Source organism: Haemorhous mexicanus, chromosome 10, assembly GCF_027477595.1.
Source record: "Haemorhous mexicanus isolate bHaeMex1 chromosome 10, bHaeMex1.pri, whole genome shotgun sequence".
Taxonomy (NCBI): domain Eukaryota; kingdom Metazoa; phylum Chordata; class Aves; order Passeriformes; family Fringillidae; genus Haemorhous; species Haemorhous mexicanus.
Window position 1 is genome coordinate 10,173,934 of NC_082350.1, and position 20,961 is coordinate 10,194,894.

At 44.7% G+C, this 20,961-nt stretch overlaps 1 protein-coding gene across 1 annotated transcript in view; it reads right to left on the reverse strand.

Moving 5' to 3' along the window:
* Nucleotides 1-19,819, reverse strand: part of DOCK10 (dedicator of cytokinesis 10) — a 145,894-nt gene extending 126,075 nt beyond the window's left edge. The window contains exon 1 of the mRNA XM_059855286.1: nucleotides 19,706-19,819. Within this exon, the coding sequence (XP_059711269.1) occupies nucleotides 19,706-19,819 (114 nt within the window). The remainder of the gene's footprint in view (nucleotides 1-19,705) is intronic.
* Nucleotides 19,820-20,961: the final 1,142 nt, after the last annotated feature.

Here is a 20,961-nt window from a genome sequence, read left to right on the forward strand (position 1 = left end):
GGCACCGGGCTGCAGAAAGCCAGCAGTGCCAGCGGGCTGGTGCCACCGGGCTGCAGAACGCCAGCAGTGGCACCGGACCGATGGCACCGGGCTGCAGAAAGCCAGCAGTGCCAGCGGGCCGGTGGCACCGGGCTGCAGAACGCCAGCAGTGGCACCGGGCTGGTGGCACCGGGCTGCAGAACGCCAGCAGGGGCACCGGGCCGATGGCACCGGGCTGCAGAACGCCAGCAGGGGCACCGGGCCGATGGCACTGAGCCGCAGAACGCCAGCAGTGGCACCGGGCCGGTGGCACCGGGCTGCAGAACGCCAGCAGTGGCACCGGGCCGATGGCACCGGGCTGGTGGCACCGGGCTGCGAGCACAGGCTGCAGAACGCGGGCGTGTGGCACCCTCTAGGGAGGAGCACATGAAAGACCAGCTCACAACTGCTGCTTCCCCACTCCGGCTGCTCAAAGCGGAAACAATCGCTAGAGACATGGCAGGAAAGGAAAAAAGTCAGGTAAGCACAGAAACAGGCTTCCCACGAGTGCCTGTGCTAGCGCTGCCTTTCTCTTATGGATATTCCTTTGTTCTTTCACGTTGATGTCTGGTGCAAAGTGCTACACAGACTCTTAATTACCACCACACTGTACATGGCCCAAACACAGATTTCTCCCATTAGATCTTCCAGCTGATTGCATCAACAAATTGCAACCACTTGACAAAAAAGAAAACAAAGTGATAAAACAGTCATGTAAGGACTTCCAACAGGCTGGTCGACAATTCTGTAGCTTTGAAGCTTCAACCTCCAAAGAGGTTTCTCAGAATATTCTCTTTACACAAAAAGTGAAACAAATCTGTAATCTGCATACGAGTAGTTTCCACATTCTTATTTCCAACTCAGGTGAAGCACCCTACTGATTTGCAAGAAATTCCTCACTTTGACAGATAGTTTTCCATAATTACAGCCTCTGTGAGATCAATGGGATTATTCTTAGGTCAAGTAAAATGGAGAACTGCAACCCATAGGCAGTGATGAAAACCTCCTTATTTCAACTTCAGTGGCTTCTGGATCTAGCAGGGAACATTCTAAAATGCAGCTAAGAGCATTGTTGTGGTTTCCTTAAGCATGTAACAGGAAAAGAAATCTTTGACTTCTAACCAGGAAAAATAACTACTTAACCTACAAAGCAAATGTTTGTTTGTTTTTAAAAAAAACCTTTTATTATCCCATAAAACTGGTGGGGAATTAGTTGGAGCTACCAAAACTCATCTTTTCTTTGGCACACAGTTAAATAAAAACATAACATACTAAGATAAACTCTATGAAGAGATTTCACCAGAAGTTACAACCCTGGCTGAGCTCAGACTTCCAAAGCAAAGATTTTACAGATAAGTCACACCAGAAAAAAAAAAGCAGCCACCACCCCACTGGTTCCCAAAAAGAACTGGTAGCAAATTATTATCCTCTTTCAGAAAGACACACATTTAACTTCCACAAAGCCCCTCAAACTGCATTATCAACAGCTGATCCTGTTTCCAGGACACATCCATTTCACTAGCCCAATGGGAGAGCATCTGAAAACCAAAACTGGCATGGAGGAAAAAAAACCTGAAACACCACAGTGCCTGTTTTCACTGTAACATGTTGGTTTTGTGGCACTCCTTACAGCTAAACAGAGTGCTACTCATCTGCTACCTGTCACAGCCCAAGATCTCCATGACATGCATGAATTCCAAAGCCCTTTGTCTAGATGTTTGACAAATCAATTCTATGGAACCAAACACACCCAGCTACATGGCAAGGTGCTCTTCCCACAGAAGAGCAAATGCATTCTCCATTTGCTGCCCTGGCACCAGCCCTGGCACTTATGGAAACACTGGAAAGAGAACCAAGCAACAGGGGAGACCAGGCAGGAACACCCCCAGGGCACAGGGAGACAGAGATGTCAGCAGCCACTAATGAAGTTTTAGGAACAAGATGTGGGTTTGGATGAGGTGTCCTTTGTACAGCAATGTTCTCTATGCCGAATGGCCTGAACAGCACCGTGGTTTAATAAACCAACACTTCTTCTCTAAAATATGATCTAAGCCCTAATATACCACTGCAAAACCTCTCACCCACATCCACAAACTTTGGACAAGAGCCACAGAAACCTTTGCTGCTGACATCTCATCTTCAGGATGTGCAATCTATTCTCTACTTCTGTAACAGGCACAACTTGCCATAATCCAAAACTAATATTTCTGTTCAGCTACAAGCCAGAAATACAGAGCAAACACAAATAGAGACAGAGAGAGACTGGAGCTACTTTCAAAAAGACCACTCAGCTGTGGACTAGAGCAGAGTTTAAGACAGTGAAATCTTGGTAGAAAATGCATTTCTTCTACTTTGCCTCCAATCCAAGCCAATGACATCTTTGTATTTACAACCCAGCTAACAACAATAACAAAACCCAGAACTGCTCCATAACCACAGCACTTTCAGCCTCTATCTTTTCCACTCTTTGAAAGGAAAACTCTTTTTTGGGTCACAAGAGAGCCTGCAAAGGAAGGTATTTGCACACTCCAATCTACTTGTACACTCCCTTTTGTTTTTAGACAACTCACTTGAGTACAAAAAAAAGCACATGCCTCAACATTTGAGGTAGGAATTTAAACAACAAATGAATTCTTTTATTTAATGCTTTTCATATTGTTTAACAAAGAAAAACTACTGATTTACAACCAAGAAAGAGTGGAAACAGGTATTAAATGAACAGGTCATGCTTCACACCCAAATGCCACAGATTACACAGGTGTAAATTCAGGCCATACCAGATAAGCTGCAGAAGCAGGACCATATTGATTGCAAATGGACACATGGTAAAAACGTTTTGAGAAATGAAGTGTGGAACTCGGGGCAGGCTGGATGCATCTACACCTCAGTCACAGCCTTCCAGCACAGATTCAAATTCTTCAGCACTCAGAATGGGAGCTAAGCATGTTTCCTTGTTTGTCTGCATGAAAAATGAAAAAGAACTCAAACCCCACCATTGTTCCCCTGCAGATGAAGTCAGGCCAGAGACATACAGTCACTCATCTCTTGGCTCCCACTTTTGATATCCTTCCTCTCCCTCAGATGCCAGACTGACATTACAAAAGTAGTATCCAGCACCTTCTGCCTCTGAGTCAAGACTCTGCATGTGATGGAGGCCAGCAGCAATTCCCACCTGGCTCTGTACATGCTCTTCACAGAAGGCTGTTGGATTTTCAAGCCAAGAAAGACTCTTCCAAAGTCCCTCACCGAAATAATTGGCTGTCACAGGGACCAGGAGTTGAGCTGCCTAAAGCACTCCAGACTAATTTAATAAATTTTTAATACAAAACATGAAATTCCTTGAAGCTAAGAATTTCTACTGCAAGCTGGGCAATCAGCAGCTGAAAACAAAGGAGGAAGAGCTGGAAGCAGAGGCCAATACAAAAATGAATATCAACTACCAACATGACACCAGCACAAGCAGAGGTTAGTATAGTTCTGGATATCATGCCAGGTAACTCTAGCAAAGGGGGTACTCACACTACTGTGTTTAAAAGTAATGACAGGAGCACCCTGCTGAGACATCACTGAAAGCACATGAATGGGCCTGGCCACCTTCAAGAATGAGCCAGCTGCAGAACAGACCTGCCAACGTGCCCAGGAAATTAATGTGGTTGCTGTGTCCAGCTCTCAGACACCCAGCACAAGTCCACTGAGAGGATCAAGCTCTTTGCAAGATCACCAAGACAGACTGAGGCTGGAGGAAACGATGAGGAAAATACCTTTGTCCAGCCATAAGAAATGAAGGTTGATGGAAAACCTTGCCAGTCTACACTCTCATAGGGTCTAGAGAAGGGAGGGGCTTTGCACAGAGACACAGCAGCAGGGGATGAGAAAATGAACAGAACACATGTGATAGTGGACATTTCAATGAAACACAGTAAAATAAACTTTTAACCACAAAGAGTGGTCGAACACAGGAACAGGGCATCCTTGGAGAGTGGACAGGGTCCTGAGCAACCTTATCTCTGTGGAAGGGAGCTGGACCTGACAACCTCCAGAAGTTCTTTCCAAAACTGTTATTTCACAAATGTGTAAGAACAGGGCTTATTCAGCCTAACAAACCAGAGCCCCAATTTGTGCCCTCTTTGGGACAGCCCCAAACACAACCAAAGCAAAAGAGCCACCTAAGCCAAAGCCTTAAACCAAAGGCTAGCAGATGAACTGGCCATTCAGGCCATACAAGTTCTCTTCACACAAGGCTCTGTTTCTAAACTAACCCAGAAATGAACAAAAGAGGCTCCCAATCAGGCTTCTTTCAACTCTAAGTCAGCTGTACAATCCCTGCTTATTATTTCAAGGCAATTTCACTTTGAGGCATATACAAAGAGTTCAGCCAGAAGCAAGGAACCAAAAGGAACAATCTCATTCAATTTCCGAGCATAAGCTTCTACAGCTGCAAAAGGGAAAATTAGGCACAAAATGTGGACATAGTAAAAGAAAGAAATGCAAAGTAAAATCTGTACACATGGGGCCAGCAGAAACTGTGTTGTCTCAGGTGCTGCTGTCCCATCACCCCACTCCCCCAAATACAGCAGCTGCAGATGTATCCTTGTATCTGTCAGAAAAGATCCCACAAGAAGAATATGGATTGTTTCTACTAGCAATATAATATTGTGGCTTCAGATTCCTTTTTTATTATCAATGCCAGAAATCCAAAATAAAGAAGCTAAGAGTTAGGACTCTCTGAAAGTGTTTAAGGCTATAAATATTACAGAGCTGTCTTGATTTTTTTGTTTGTTTACACATTACTCAAAAAACCCTGCCCAAATCTGACAGGTCCAGGGGCAGCCAGCCAAGCACCTTCTCCCTGCTTGACCATGTCAAGTATCACCTAACCATGACACTTCTTGGGCTAAAGCACACAGGGCAAATTCCTAATTCCTACAGAGCAATCCACCTACAGAGAATCCTACTGGCATAAACATCAGCCCTCACCAGACAAGAAAAGGGATCTGTGTGTACACAGTGCCAATACTGTAAGAGAAGTCATCCTCTTGATTGCAGTGTGGGGGCTGATTAGCCCCAAACCCTTCCCTTTCTTAGCACATCTAGAAGCTCAGGGAGGCTCACATTCCTCCTGCTTTACACCAGCCAGGAAGCCCAGGCTGCACAGTGAGACCACCCAGAAGACAGCATGGAAAAGAGACAGGGTCCCTCAGACCCACACTGCTCACTGGGACCTTGTCACCCTTTCAGAAAGGAGCAGCTCAATCCCAGCTCCTCACACAACACCCAAGGAAGTGCCTGAAACCCACAGCTCTGCCCTGATCACCATGGGGGAAAAAAAAAAAAAAAAGCATCCCGAAATGCAAAACAAAACACACCAAACCAATCAAAAAGCATCCTGCCCCTTTTAGAAATAATATTGCTGGGCTTTTGTCACAGCACAACAATGTGCTCACTATATCAAACCAAGGAACAGCTATTGTAGCAGCTAATGAGTGACACTGTCCCCTGGACAGCTCTTCTGTACAACATGTGGTTTTCATTTCATGTCTCTTGTCAGGATTTCACTCCCTTTCTTTTATTTGACCTCCAGAAGATAATAAAATCATACAAAATCTAAAACTAACGGGCCTTACATTTCTGGCATCCATTAATATTCACATCCACAGGCTGTTGATTCAACAAAACACAAAATAAGCAAAACCAGGCCAATTATAAGTTGTTTGGCCTGTATTTGTTAAGTTCTAACACAGTCTCTATAAACATATGTCTTCTGGTTGGTATTTCAGGAAGAAATCCTTAGAAGAATAATATTTTGATTAGTAACATGTGTGTTTTGAAAGACTAATACTGAACTCCAAGGGAGATTAAAATATGAGTAGAAGCTATGAGCTAAATATACATATGTGCAAAGAGCTTTCATTCTCACTGACTGAAATGTCTGACTACAAGTAATTTGTTTTTCTTATTCAAGTCCTAATAGCTTCTGCTATTGACTTTTTGTAAAATTAACTGGTACTTATGAAAATATCCTGTTCTTACAGAACCACTTTTGAACATTCCTTAAAAAAATTACCTAGTATATAGCAGAAGCAATGTCATTTTCTAGATTATTATGATACATCTCAAATGAACTTCCAAAGGATCCCAGCAATTTTAGGTATCCAAATGTTGACCTCTTCTCTTTTTAGTCTTTCAGGACTTCTCAAACAAGCAGGAAATAGAGATCAGCCAGATAAGGTTTTTCAAGAAATCACAACTATTTACACTCACAAAACTATTGATTTACTTCAGGGCATCAAGGAGTTCCCAGTGTGCAACGTGCAATTAGACTTTTAAACAGATGACCAACTCCCTAGGCCACCCCCTCATTCTTCTGCTGACAGCTGGGCATTCAACAGGGCTCTGTTCTTAAGTAGCTCCAGTAGAACAAGTGAAAATGCATAAGTAAATTATTTAAATATTACAGAGTAAACATGGGAACTTGAACCCAAAAGACTGTTTATAGTTGTTTTTTAAGGAAGTCTGGTTGTCTGTGCTGCCAAAGCTTTCATTAAAACACGTGATATCCAAGTGAAAATATGATGGCACATGCACCTTCCCTTTAAACACACCCCTTTCCCACACCAAGGGAAAATATTCTTAACTTTCTCTTACAACTCAGATGGAAATTTAAATGCAGAGATAGCAATTTCTGCTGAAATTCACTCCAATATATAATTAGTGCTCTAATTAAAGTTAACAATCATTTATCACTTTCTATGTAACGTTACAATTATTTCATGGTGACACAGAGTTGCAGCCAACAGAAGAACTCCCACCTCGATGTCATTTATGTTTTTGTCAATCAGCTGAGCAAATTAGGAACAGTTCCAGCTAAATACCAAACACACCCTGCCAGGCATAAGGGCAGTCCTGGTTACAATTCCTCACTCTCAGCATCAGTGCTTCACTCATGATGCAGCAACAGTAAATCCAACACGACTGCTCTTCACAAAAGATCAGGCTGGCAATTTACTGAGGAGACTGCTGGGGCACAGTGGCACTGGCATGCACAAACACCAGCAATGGAAGCTGCTGCATTTCCAGGGAGACACCTAGAGATGTCCCCCACCCAGCACAAACGTGCCTGCAGATCTCAGCTCTCTGGGAAGCAGCACCCTCTGCCTTTCAAATCTCATCTATCAGCATCTGATTTGAGAAAACCCCAAGTTTAAAAGCCAGCCCCAAAAGACTGGTTGGTGCACCCTGACAGGAGGTACTGCCCTAACCAAGCCATCCTGCTGAACCAGGGCTCACATGACTGTGCCAGCCAAGAGGAACAGGCAGGGTGAAAGGTTAAGAGAGGTTCACCTCTATCACACAAGAGTTTGGGTTGGAAGGGACCTGGACACCCCTGTGGACAGCACTCGCTTGGGGTCTCAAAAGACAAGGACACAATTCCTCTCAAGAAAGTAATGGAGAAGATGGATCTATCAGCCTATTACAAATATAAATTTATCTAGTGATCTGCAAAGCACATCAAATGGCACTGCAATCATCACCTGGTGTGCTGAGGAACCTTGTCACAGCACATGTCACAGTTGAGACAGCCACCATACACAGAGTGTCACCACACAATATCAGAAAGCCTCAACCCATACACAGTAACACCATACCTCATCAGAAGGCTTCAGGCATCTGCCCACACAGAGTAACACCAGGTCACTTCAGCAGGCTGCAAGCCTCTGCCCCTCTTGTTCTTTAGCCCAGCCTTTTATCCCCTCCTGTTGCTGCACTGCCCCTGTGTGCCCTCTGCTCCCTTTGGTGGTTGGTCAGTGCCCCGGGCACTCCATGGCTCATTGCTGTCAGTGCTGCTCACCTGCTGCTCACAGCTGTGCCCACTGGGAATGAGGCTGGGCCAGCCCCATGCCAATCACCACAAACTGTGTGCCTACAGAACCTGGCACCTGCCTGTGCCACAGGACTTCTGGAAGCTCTGATCTGATCCAGAAGAGCAAGCCACACCAGTATGAGCCTATATTTTAAAGGCAAATCTAATCCCACTTTCCAACTTGACTATGCAGACAGAAATCTGAAGATGTTACACTGCAGTCAAAAGAACTACAGCATAATTCTGCATTTTTTAACCAGGACCTGTTCAATCTTCTTAAAGGAACAACTACATTTAAATTTGGCTGTCACTGACATTGTCTATGCCAGCGTAACAACAAATGTTGAAGCCCCAGATGGGTTAATATTTATGAGAAAGTCAACAGAACATCAAAAGAACAGGAAACAGCATTTCCTGCCAAACTGTCTAAAAGCAGTCATACCGTTAGCACTGCACTGTGCTGGCTTTTATTCCTGTTATCTCACAGACAGACATGAAAAAGCTAAAAAAAATCTGCTAAGCTGAGCCCATGATAATAGCAACTAGAATGTATTATTCCTTAGTCATGGCTCAATTTTCATTTCTTTTTGCACCCTTCTGACAGAAAAAGGTATTTGTTAAATTGTCCGTGTTAGCTAATGCTAGCAGGATGTGTTTGGCACACTGGCTCTGGGGCATGTCTGGAGCTCTGACACTGGCAAAAAAAGTCAGACAACTCTCTTGCATTATCTTTAGTACCTCATAGTTGTTAACAACAACCAGCTGCATTGCAAACTATGCCAGGTGGGCTCAGGACTTGCAGCTGGGATGATGACAGACACACTGAGCAGCAACCCTTCATTGTGCATCACTGAGCTTTCACACCTCAGTTTTCAAGCTCTAATTACAAGTCATTTGCTGACTCCCATTCTTGATCACTCCAAATCTTCCCCCAAAATAAAGAAACTCAAATTTCTTATCTGAATCCCTGACACATCGTTTAGGATGAGGAATGAGGATCTTCTGAAATACACACTGGGAAGCAGTGGTAGAAAACAGAAACCCAGAAGCCTTGGGGCACAAAGACCAAGCAGAGCAGCCCTTATACCTCATTCTAGCACAGCTCAGTAGCCATCATCATGGAATTTAAATGCAAAGTTCTTGTTTTAAACCCCCCCCCCCCAAATCAGGCATGCCACATTATTCCAAGGAAACTGATTTTAGCCCTATCTACCTGAGTCAATTTTAAAATAAATATAAATCCATTGATATATTCACACATCACAACATGGACTTGTCTTTCACACTGCACTGAACAGGGAACACTGCTTCCTTTAAGGAAACAGACACAGGAAAAGTTCTTCTTTCAAGAAGAGTCCCTCAGTATTATTTGAACTATATTTTATCTGGTGAACAGTCATTCAAATAGCAACACAAACCCATGTGTTCAATACAAAAGCTCACACTAAAGGCAGAGGAGAGGCCTGTTCCCAAAGCCAAAGGCTTTCCATTGCCATTTGGGGAGAGAGGCAGGGCTGGGCAGAGCAGCTGCTCAGGAGGGGAGGAGCACAGAGATTACCCACTCACAGAACTGGCAAGGAGCATTCCTGGAAGAAGTGGGTTTTAACGTGGCATGGATGGCAGGCAGAGATAGGGTGCCTGACACAACTGACACACTGTTCCCTGCACAGAGAGGCATTAACAGAGGCTCTGAGACAAGTGGGAGTGGGACACAAAGCACAACAAGGATCCAGGACTGGAATGGGTGAGGGCAGCAAAGCAGGGAGTGGGCAGATGTGAGAATGGAGAAATGAGAGAAAGATAATATTTAACTGTAACATACAGGCCATGGCTAGTGGTTTTGAAGGGTTCTCATTGTAAGAAAAATTCTAGGGAAAAAAAGGAGATAAACTTCACATTAAGGCATGTAAGACATTGTGTCCCACCGTACTACTGCCCATCCTTACTGCAACACAAGTAACTGGTAACATTGACCTGAAACCCCTCTGCAAACAGTGTTCTCCTCACCCTTTCTGAGGAAAGAACATTTAGAAGGCAAAAAGCATTTCATTGCCAACATCTCCAGCCAGCTGGAACTACCATGGCTACATAAACCCTCCTCCCCCCCCCCCAGCAAAACTACCATTCCATCTTCTTCCATTTCCAAGCCAATTGGAGTTAAAGCACTTGGAGCTGGTGTGTTACATGAGCTCCATTTCTTTTAGAAGTATACAGAAACATGGAAACAACTGGGCATGCATTTGAAATATAAAAAGAAGCAGGTGTCTTCTGAAAGGCACCTGAAGAAAAGTAATCATCTACCTTGACTACAATTTTTTTTTGTTTGTTTATATTAGGGATTTCCTAACATTACTATTAAATCACAGGTTATTATTTGACCAGAAAAGCCAAATTTCTGTTCATGGATCTCCTGGATTTCGGTTTTGTAGGTTCTCTTACAAAACCTACAAACCAGTTTTCATTGATTCAGGGGAAGCAATGAGGATAAATTCATCCAGCACTAAAGAGACCAGTATAATTCAACCCTACTTAATGTTGTACAACTTCATTTCCATCAGTGCTTGAGATTTTAGCTGCTTAATGAAAGGGTGTCAGCAGAACAGAGGCACTGTGCAATCACACAGCTCAAAGAAAAAGACAACTGTTACTCATGAAAAAGGCAACTGTTGCCTGAAGTGAGATGCAGCTTTGGAACAGGCAGATGCTTTTCAGTAACTTGCTTTCAGAGGAGAGCTGTGCACGATATTCACCGTCTGCCTAGCTCCTGTGATTGCTCTCTACCCACTGCTGGAAGTCCACCTGCCACCCATGACTTGGAGGGAAAAACCTGTGCCCACATACTGACAACAGAAACATGATGGCTCAGCACATATTTTACTATGCATTGCAAATATGTGAATACAAAAGGTATTCACACACCACATGATATTCTAGAATATCAACGTCTGATCATTACTGGCTTTAATACTGACTCATCACTCCCTTTCTCTCTGCACACAGAACCAGAGGTATGACTCAGGACTTGTTTTCCCAAGGTCTCTTCCTGTCAATGCACTGTTGTTCACTAGAACAAACTTTTATGTATTTCATTCCATATAGCTTCAAGTTCAAAGCCACAAAACAGTTCTATCCCCAGGATGGCCAAATTTAGGCCCCTGAATCACTTTTTAGACTTGAGACCACTTGAGGCTAAGTAACAAAAAAAGAAGAAAAAAAGAGAAGCCAGGGAAAAGGCTGTGCACTTGTATCTTCAAAGAGAGACTGAGATTGCTACAAATACCACAAGTTATTTATGGCCTGTGAAATGCAACAGAGGCATTCCTAACAAAAGACATCAAGCCTGGCCTGTGCCATGGTACTTGCACAGCAATGGAGAAAGCTCTTTCACAGGACAGGCTCCAAAGATGACATTATCTAAACAAGCACAGCCCAATCAATAGCCCCCAGGCTGACTTCAGCCCACCACTTTCACTCAAAGACTCAACAAGCTCTGAATCCTTTCTCCTGCACCTACTCCTAGCATGGAAAGGAGTGCTGTGTTTGCTTCCAAAGGGGAGAGAAGGGGGATGTGGAGGACTGGCATCCCGCCCTCCCTCAAACTGAACATACACTTTGCACAGTGTCTGGGTACAGGCAGCCTTTCCTTCCTCCATTCTGTTGACTTTTTGGCTCAGACTCCCCCCAGGGCTGCCAGGGCTTGCAAAGGATTAAGAGGAAAGAAGGCAGGGAGTAGAGAGTGGGCAAGGAGGAAGCTGCAACAAGCACCTCACAGCAGAAGAAAGAGGCAGAACAAGTAGTTTAAGGCTTTATTACACATCACTGTGGCCAGAGGATACCACAGCAGTCTTCTCCCTCCCTCTCCTCATGTCCCTCTGCCATGCACTTTCTCTGTCCCAGAGCCTGGCAAACACTGAGATCACAGGAGAATATTCTCACACTTTAAAAATTCATTTTCTTCAAACCATGTCAACCTCTGCCCCTAAACCATGAGAAAAATCCAATCCAGAATAAAGATCATTAAGGAATTTGCATCAAAAGATAGACACATTAACCTTTAGTTGAAATGTTCCAGGCAGCTTTTGGATAAAAGATGCTTCTAGGCCTTGTTTGCAGAGCCATTGGGCTCCCCATGTGGGGAACTTTTAATTCAGCCCCAGAAAAGCAGAGCCAAAAGACACTTAAGAGTCCAGAATTTCATTCCTGCCTATAAATTAGAAGTACACTCCTGAAAGTCATCAGCCTAACATGGTTACCAAAGCAGGTACATCTAGCATGGGCAAGCAATACACTTAGACAATTTACAAACCAAAATACAAAGATAACAGATTTTCTTTTTGCTATTCTAAACATTCCTGGTTGCTCCACTTTCAGAGAGAATATTTCTGCATTACTCTTGTGACAAACAGCTACACATAAAAAAATGAAACCTTTTTCCCCTCTATCATATCCAATTCAATTGCATTCATTAAATTGCATTCTATCTACATCATTTAATTTAGGTCAACATGTTAAAGTAACCTAGGATGATGTTTGCTTTAAGTCAGCCAGCATTATTCTCCCACCTGAAGAGCCCCTTTCAGACTCAGTGACAGAATTACACTCCAGGAAGGAAAAACTACACTGCAATTAAAAATCACTGCAATGCTGACAGCATACTAGGCTTCTGTACAATGAATATTATACAACTGCTCAACAGCAATAAGGGGAAGAAAGTCTAGCAGCAAGTTAATTGTTATTTATTAATGACTGCATTAGGAATTTAAAATGTAATACAGTGTATCTTTCAACTTTTGAGGTTTCCTTTTTTTTTTTTTTTTTATTTTGGTCTGCAGCTAAAACCTTGTTTCACAGAGACAGCAGAAGACTCTTCCTGCAGGGAGGTACCATCTCCCTTCTCCCACATTTTCCTGGGAATCCAGTGACAGTAGCTGCAGTTCACACTGCTGTCTGCACAGTGTGAACCCACACACATCACAAACATCCAGATTTCCCCATCTGATGTACTTTTATACAAGCTTAAAGAACAACTATATTATGTCATCTCAAAACATTACACTGTGTTCCAAAACATGCAGTATTTGGGTTCCAGCTGAAAAGTAACTTTAGAGTACCCAAGCAGAGGCTGGATGTTGGTTCCCAGTGTAACACTGGGAAGGAGAGGCTGGGCAGCACCCCCTACCCCCAGGGCTCCAAGGGAACTCTCTGCCTGTGTAAAATTTAAGAAAAAAATGCAACATTGACCTCTTCCTGTCTGTATCATGAAGGACAAACTAGTACCAGAAATGACAAATAATCTACAAAAAATGCATTTAAGCAATGCAATTTAGGTTGTGATTATGCATCACTGATATGAAGGAGAAAAAATAATAAGAATACTGCCTTGAGGACCCAAATTAAAAAAGCCTTCCCAGCTCTGGAAGGCTCCACTGACACACATCACCATCTAACACTAATGCAGCTCAGCTCCCTGCTACTTCTCTGTTTGTGCTCTGCCCAGAAAGGGACAACGTGAGCTGAAGTCATTTACATTAGGCAAGCATGCAAAGGACAGGCAGCCTTCAGTCTTCTTACATTTTTCAAGAGAGGGAAAAATTTGCCCATGTGAGAAATTAGGGGAACTATGAAGCCAGGCAAATTATTCATCCATGTGAGGCAGGTCAGCCTGTGAGGGGGATAAACTTGGAGACAATCATTCATTTATTGCATGAACTTGGGCAGTTAGCTCCTCGTGTTTTGTTTTCCTTATCAGCAAAAACAGGGATAAAGTTGGCTTTTGCTAAAATAAGAATATACAGTTGTTATAAAACAGACAGTGAGTATAATTCAGAAAATTATTACTGAGTTCTATGAAACGCAGGGAATCCTAAACTGGAAACATTATACACATGACAAGCAAGTCTTTGTGCAATGATCACATCTGTGTCACTACTTCATAGGCCTTTGACCTCATGCTAGAAAAGTTACAAACATGTTTTGACTTCTGGCAGTGACACATGCACTGCAGAATTGCCTGTTAGAAACCACAACAATATTAAACTATCTCTCTGTGTATCCATCCTCCTCCAAGCCAACACAAGGCTTAATTTTCCAGCTTCTCTTTGCTATTAATGCTCATTCTCTCCCTCTCAAGATCCCTTATTTAACCTTGAAAGCAAAAGGAAAAAAGTTAATGCAACTTCTACAAACTGAAAGCATTCTGAGTTACTCAAAATTCAAATGAGTCCACTTTCCATGAATTTAAAAGAAAGTGTTGGTCAAGTGACAGACACAAGACAAGAGTAAACACCCTGCATTAAACCCAAGTGCCTGGGTCTCCCCACCTCCTAAATGACTGCCCAGGGGTGCACATTAATGGCTCATCTGCACAAGTTATTCACCAACCTGACAAAACTTTCTTGCAGCTCTCTTCGTTTCTTTCCTTCGTTTTATCGCCTTCTTCAGCCTCTCCTTCCCCACAAAGTCTTTTCTTTTTTCCCCCATTTTCTCCAATGCTTTTCTTCTTTCTAAACCATTTTCTTCCCTTCTCTGTCTCCACCCTCTCTGAGGCTCTGATCCCTTATCTTCTTTTCCTCATTTCTGCATCAATTTCATCCCCAGTGCCAGATGAAGTTCCTAGAACTGCTCAGAAGCAGACTTTGCCCTTTTTGTCTGCCTGCAGAGGAGGGAAGGGAGCCTTCTAGCTGGAGAATGTGCAAGTAGTGCATTCTTGCCTGTACCCTTTGCTTGATTTGCCCTTACATCTGAGCTCCAGCAGCCAGCTGAAAGCAATCAGAGCCTTGCCTGAGCCAGACCAAGTGTTCTTGGGATACCCCAGCTGAAAAACATCTACAGAATTGCTTGTCAGACACTCCAAAAAATGGTTAATAAAGGAGACTACTTGTAAATAATGTGGGTCTTGTGCTTGAGCAAGTAAGGGATGTCACACAGGCTATAAATTAAAAGTAAGTTTTTTAGTGTAGATTCGTGAACAAGGTTCACAGGTAAATTACAAATATAAACAAGCTATTTAATATTTCAACATTGCAGAAGGTTGTTAACATTCTAAACATGCCTGTCAAGTTGTCTGCCCTGAGCAAACCCTAACATCTCAAATGCCAAGGCCTGCCATAACAGAACTCCAGCTCCAGACCTGCAGGTGAGACTCCCTTACACTGCTGCCACCAACAAACTCTCCCAACCACTAGACCAGGATGAGGCTTTCTCTGTATGCACATGCCCTTAAGATTACTGCACCACTTTGGGTTTTTTTCTCAGGGAAATAGACAAAAGATCTAGTGGCAGGTGTGTGAAGACAGTGCCTGTGCACCTACATACAAGCACACAGAGTCTGTTTTGGGTAAAACACCACAACAGACTCACTGCCTTTATAAATGCATTACTTGGGCTCACCCTGGGCTAACAGAAGACATCAGAACATCCTCAGGAGAAAGGAGTCTTTCTTCACAGTGCAGTTTCTGTCTTTGGAGCAGCTCAGGTAGCACTGTACCTTCTGCACAGATGGAGTTTTCAGTGCTATTTCATTCACAACATGCAAGCCCAATCACATAATGACAAAAGGCCATACAGAGTAGGCACAGTCCAAGCTCTGGTATCATTATCCAGCTACCAAGGCAGTGGGTGCTCCCTGTGAGGCTGGAAACCACACACACCACTCTTCTTGAGAGACTAAAGCACACCACCAGAGTCACAAAGCAGTTCATTACCCCCTCAAAACTAGAAATATACAACCACAACATAAACAGAGATGTCATTTATTATTTGTAAAGCACATGAAATACACATGGGAAACTAAGGGGATCTGTTCTTTCAGGGAGGAATTATGGTGGTTCCAGGTAAGGTAAAAAGGAGAGGAACCCATACTGTGCAGAAGAGAGAGCCATGAAATCCAGACTTCCATGTGAGAGAGAGCCAGTACTGAGGGATTGGACACCACAACTCTGTGCTTGGCTGCAGTGGGATGGAAAAAAACCTGTGCCAAAAAAAAGACACGTGGAGCAACAGCCCAATTCCAGACTGCTATTAACTTGTTTAACGATGGCAGAGATGAGGAGCAAGACCTGCCACAGCTCTTTTATAAAAGCAATGTCACAACACTTTATGTAAAGGATGAGGACTGCAGCCAGCAGTACTTAGCCAAATTAATTGAGATCTGGAAATCATAGAATAACATAAAGTTCAGTACTAGCTGAGCACTTAGCAAGCTGATTTCTAGGAGAACTGACTGGCCCATTCCCATTTTAAAAACCTCCAGTAGAATACTGCTGCAGTGACAGACACAAGTGAAACAGCAGACACATTAATTTCCCTTTCTTGTGCACGGCTATTCAGCTCTCCTGGCCAGTGACAGCAAGTGTTCATAAAGCAACTTTCAAACAAGTGTTTCCTATTAGAAGAGACAAAGAATTTCACATCAAAGTTTCGAAATACAATAAATTATTTACCTTCTAGAGGATGCTGATCTATTTCACCAGCTAGTTTGGTGAATTGCCATTACTACTTGAAAGCTTAAGGAGGCAATGGAAACAACCTGAAGTACAGACATACACCATTATCACCTGATAGCACCACTCCTCCCATTGCTGAAGAGTTGGGTAATTAATGTAGAATGTGTTACTTCTGCCAAAACACTGCAGTTGCTACTCCCTACCAGTGAGATACACACATATATTCCACCTTCAATCTCTGTTTCCACTTTTTATCTTTCAGGGCACTGCAGAAGTTCCTCTCTTATACAACACCAAATGACAAACGTCCTTACTTCTGCCAGCTCATTTTTCCTGAGTATAATGGCACCTTCTTTTTTTACAAACAAATTTGTGTGCTGAACACAAGCAACTATTAAATGAATAAATCAGCAAAATGAGTAAATGACACAAAAGAAGATGCAATCTATATAAAAACAGTAAAGAGCTGTAAGACACAACACTTTACTTTTTTCTAAGACAGTTTAGACATTTGATCCCTATGCTCCTACTGAACTGAAGGGTTGCACCAAGAGCAGGTGCTGTCCAAACATTACCAGCAGAAGTCCAGCAGCAACTCACTACAGGACATAGACAAAAGCAGTACCAGAAGGCTTAGTTCCTTGCTCTTTACACATAATTCTTTACACATTACACGTTTATGCTTTCCCTCCTTTGTAGCTGCCAGTTATTTACAGAGTCTTGACAGCAGCTGAGCCAACTTCCAGGACACTCCAATACAAGCCAGATTTAGTGTAACTGGAATATATGGTGCTGATACATCCAGAGTAAGACGTGCTGAGAACCAACAGACCTCACTGAATACACCCAATTTTTCTTTTCAGTGGGAATTTTCACTTCTGTTACAAAATGTCAGTTGAAATTCAGCCAGAAATTTCAGCTTCTGTGGAACTTTTTTACAAAAGCAACACAGCTCTACTGCAATGGCTGTGCCATCCCAGCATCCCTGAGTGCAAGGCACAGAGGCTAGAGGGAACTAGCACACCTCAGCAGACCTGCCACCCTGGCATTCTGTTTTACAGATCCAGAGGCAGCAATCACTGCCCAGGACAAAACATCAGAGCTCTACCTGGCAGCCCCAAAATTGCAACCTGGCACATCTGCCAAGAGATCTACCTGCTAGCCAAGATACAATGGTTGATTCTGCTCAATCTAGCTGATGTAGGTAAAGAAGATTTAACCCTAAAGGGAACAGCTTTGTACTCTGTCATGACACCTCAGGCATGAGGCATTTTATAAAACTTTGCCTTTCAGAGGTAACTTTAGTGGCAGCCCAAAAAAGTATGGTAAAAAGATGGTAACTCCATTAAATTCCCCAGAGCTGTATATATTCAACACAGCAAACAACTCAGACTTCAGAATCATTGTGCCTGCTGGTGAATAAAACACATCTGGAAGTCCCTAAGTGATCCCACTGAGTGGTATAACTGAAACCAGAATTTGGTCTGGCATCTTCAGATCTTAACTTCAGTATCTTTCAAAGACCATCTTTTCAGATCTGACTGTATTTGCTTCACATATTGCATCAAAAGCCCTGATGAAATCCAGCACCAGTGTATTTCATCAGTCAACAGGAAGTCTCACAGAAGACTCACAGAAGTGGCAGATGATTTTTGTCACCCTAGAAGTGAAGTCTCAATGTTTTAAAGACAGATTGAATAAAATATAATGTGAATACATGAGGAGTAATTAAATGCTATATTGAGATAACAGTATAACATTTGTTAGCAACACATTAAAAACACCACTGTAGTCTAAGGAAACAGACCATCAATTTCAGATTTGCTTCATCAGCTTCATTCTGTTTTGTTTCTGCATTCTTGCAGCAAAGGCACAGCAGAGTAAAATACATTGCTAACAAAAGGTCATTTATAATACTCCAAGATGCAATGAGACAATCCAATAGTTTAGCTGGTGCCTGAACTGATACATAGCCTCTTAGGGGACTCAGCACAGTGTCTGGTCAGAACTCAAACCAATAATGTTGGTTCCTTGAGGATTTCCACCAAAACTCCATCTATGCAGTACATCCTGTTTGATAATGAGCCAAATTCTGATCTCTGTGCCCAGCAGGTGGAACCATGTAAATCTGTTGGTGGTGCAGTTGTAGGGATGCTTTGGAATTGACAAAGGCTGATAGCATGCACAACATCTGTGGAAAGTCAGGAGAGATGTGTAACTTCTTCTAAGTTTTCAAAAAGCAGGAGTTTTGGAATACTTTATGAACACATTCAAAGCTGACTGTAAAAGCACTTCAGATCTCGTGATGTAAAGAAAACAACTCACATTTGATGTAGAGGTAACTAGGAACTGTGAACTGGCTGCTGTCTCTAAGCCCAGCAGTTACTTTAGCACAGCTGTCCATTTGTACTGGGCAAGACCCCTCAGATGACAGAAAATGCCCATGAACTTTATGGGAACACACCTGCAGAATTGCTTTCTGTTTTATGCAGAGGATGTATTACAGCTAGGCACTGCTGTAGGGTAAACTGATGACTGATGACCTTTCACTTAAAACTTTCCCTCTACTTCCTGAGCTGTCTTGCCTGAAAAACTAGAAAAGGAAAATATTTATCTGAATTAAATGATTCACAGAAATGATATGCTTAATCATCTAAAGAGTCATGTAAATCTCATAACTCATAGCTTTAAGTCCAAAGCAACTTTAATATCGAAATGGCTAATAAATGACTCATAAATACCTAGAGATTTGAAAAAGCTCGTGAACCCTATAGCAATTTGCCATCTATGCCTACCAGCTAAGGACTTAGGTACAACTATGTAACGGAGGAGAACACTCCACTGATGGAGAGACACGGGGCCCGAAGCCTCATGCGGTGCATTTTAAAAGCGAACGCAAGAAGAACGGGGTCTGCGCTCCCGTGGCATTCGAGGCTTCTCGGGCGGGCTTTCCAGTGGAAATCACCGGGAGCGCACAGGCTCCTCGGCAGTGGCGGTGCCACCCGGCTGCGCGGACCGACACTCACGTGACTGTCACACACCGGGACCCGCGCCTGTCCCGCTCCGGCCGGGCGCTCCCGGCTCTCCCTGCACCCGCCACCGCGAAGCGCAGCCGGAGGGACAGAAAACCGGCCAAGGCGAAGGGAGGATGCCGGGCCGCCGGCAGGGGCTGTCAGCGAGAGCTGTCAGCCGTCGGCCGCAGCGCGGGGAGGCGCGGAGCGGAGCGGCTCGGGCGGGCCAGCGCTGCCCCCGGGCTGCTCCGCTCGGGGCCGAACTGGCCGGGGCTCCCGGCGCCGCCGCCGCGCCCTCCCCGGGACCCGAGCGCGCCTCGCACCTGGGCCGGTGCCCGGAGCCCCGCCGGGCGCTGCCCCGCCGCACTCACCCGCAGCTGCAGCCGCCCGCTGGCGGCCGCGGCGGCCGCGCTGTGCCGCAGCTCCGCCGCCTGCCCCGGCCGCAGCAGGCTCCGCGTGAAGCGCCGCGTCCGCTCGCCGGCCATGGGCGCCGGCAGCCCCGCGCTCCGGCCGCCGCTCCCCGCCCGAGCCGCGGCGCCGTCAGGAAGCGGAACTGGGGGTTTCCCTCCCGCTCCCCCCGCGCGGGGGAGGTGTGCGGGGCGGGGGCCGCCCGCCGACCCTCCCCGGGGCAGCGTCGCGCCCCCGCCGCCAGCGTTGGCCATGTGCGCGCCGGGGCAGCGCCGGCCCCAGAGGCGCCGCGGGCACGGCCCCGGCTGCCCGAGACGGCTGCGCACCGAGGGGGGACCGGAGCTCCGGGAGGGAGCCCGGGCCGGGCCGGCGCAGCCACACCGCTTTCCGTGCGTGTGGCCGCCAAAGGATGCTCTCCCGGCAAGGCTGCGCGTGGGCTCGGCCCAGGAAGAGCTACTCTTGGTGTTAACCGCTTGCTAAGGTGGGAACCGCGGTTCAGGTGATGAAACTGAAGTGGTGTCCAGGTTTCATGAGAAATCTGCTCTCTGGTCATCACCACCATCCACTGTGCTCTTAGAAAGCATCCTCCAAGCAGCACGGAGACCCTGCACTGATCAAGGCTGGATGTCTCCCAGTCCTTCTGCCAGCTGGAATGGCATCCCTCTCTCTTCACCATGGAAAACTCAGCCGATTCACAATTAAGTTTAGCCATTTAAGCCCACAGAAGTTGCACAATTGTCACTGCTCTCCCAGCCCCCAGCACAGCGCTCATACCTTCTGTTAGGAACACAGCTTTATGCCTTAACACTAAAGCTGCAATGTAGAGAATAAAGGATTGCTGTGAGCGCTGTATCTTAATTTCTTTGCACAGTAATACTTACATTCTCCTCTGTAATGCAGAGTTTTCTTTCTCCAGTTAAACTTGTAGGGATGGGAAAGGAGGTAACTATGAAAGACAGCACACCTGAGTGCATGGCAATCCCTGTAAGAAAAGATTGAAAGAAAACCCAAGGAGCTTCAGGTGCAATCCCTGAAGGGCAACACTGCTGTACACGTGTGAGTCCAACAGCTGAAGCTGCAAAGGTGTTAAACACAAAACACAACAGAGTCAGTTAACATTTAGTTAGACTTTGTATTAGGGAATTAAGTGTTGCAAGAACTCCTGGATTACATCCTTGCTGAGAAGCACTGTGTCTTTTGAGGTAGTTGTCTGTAAGAC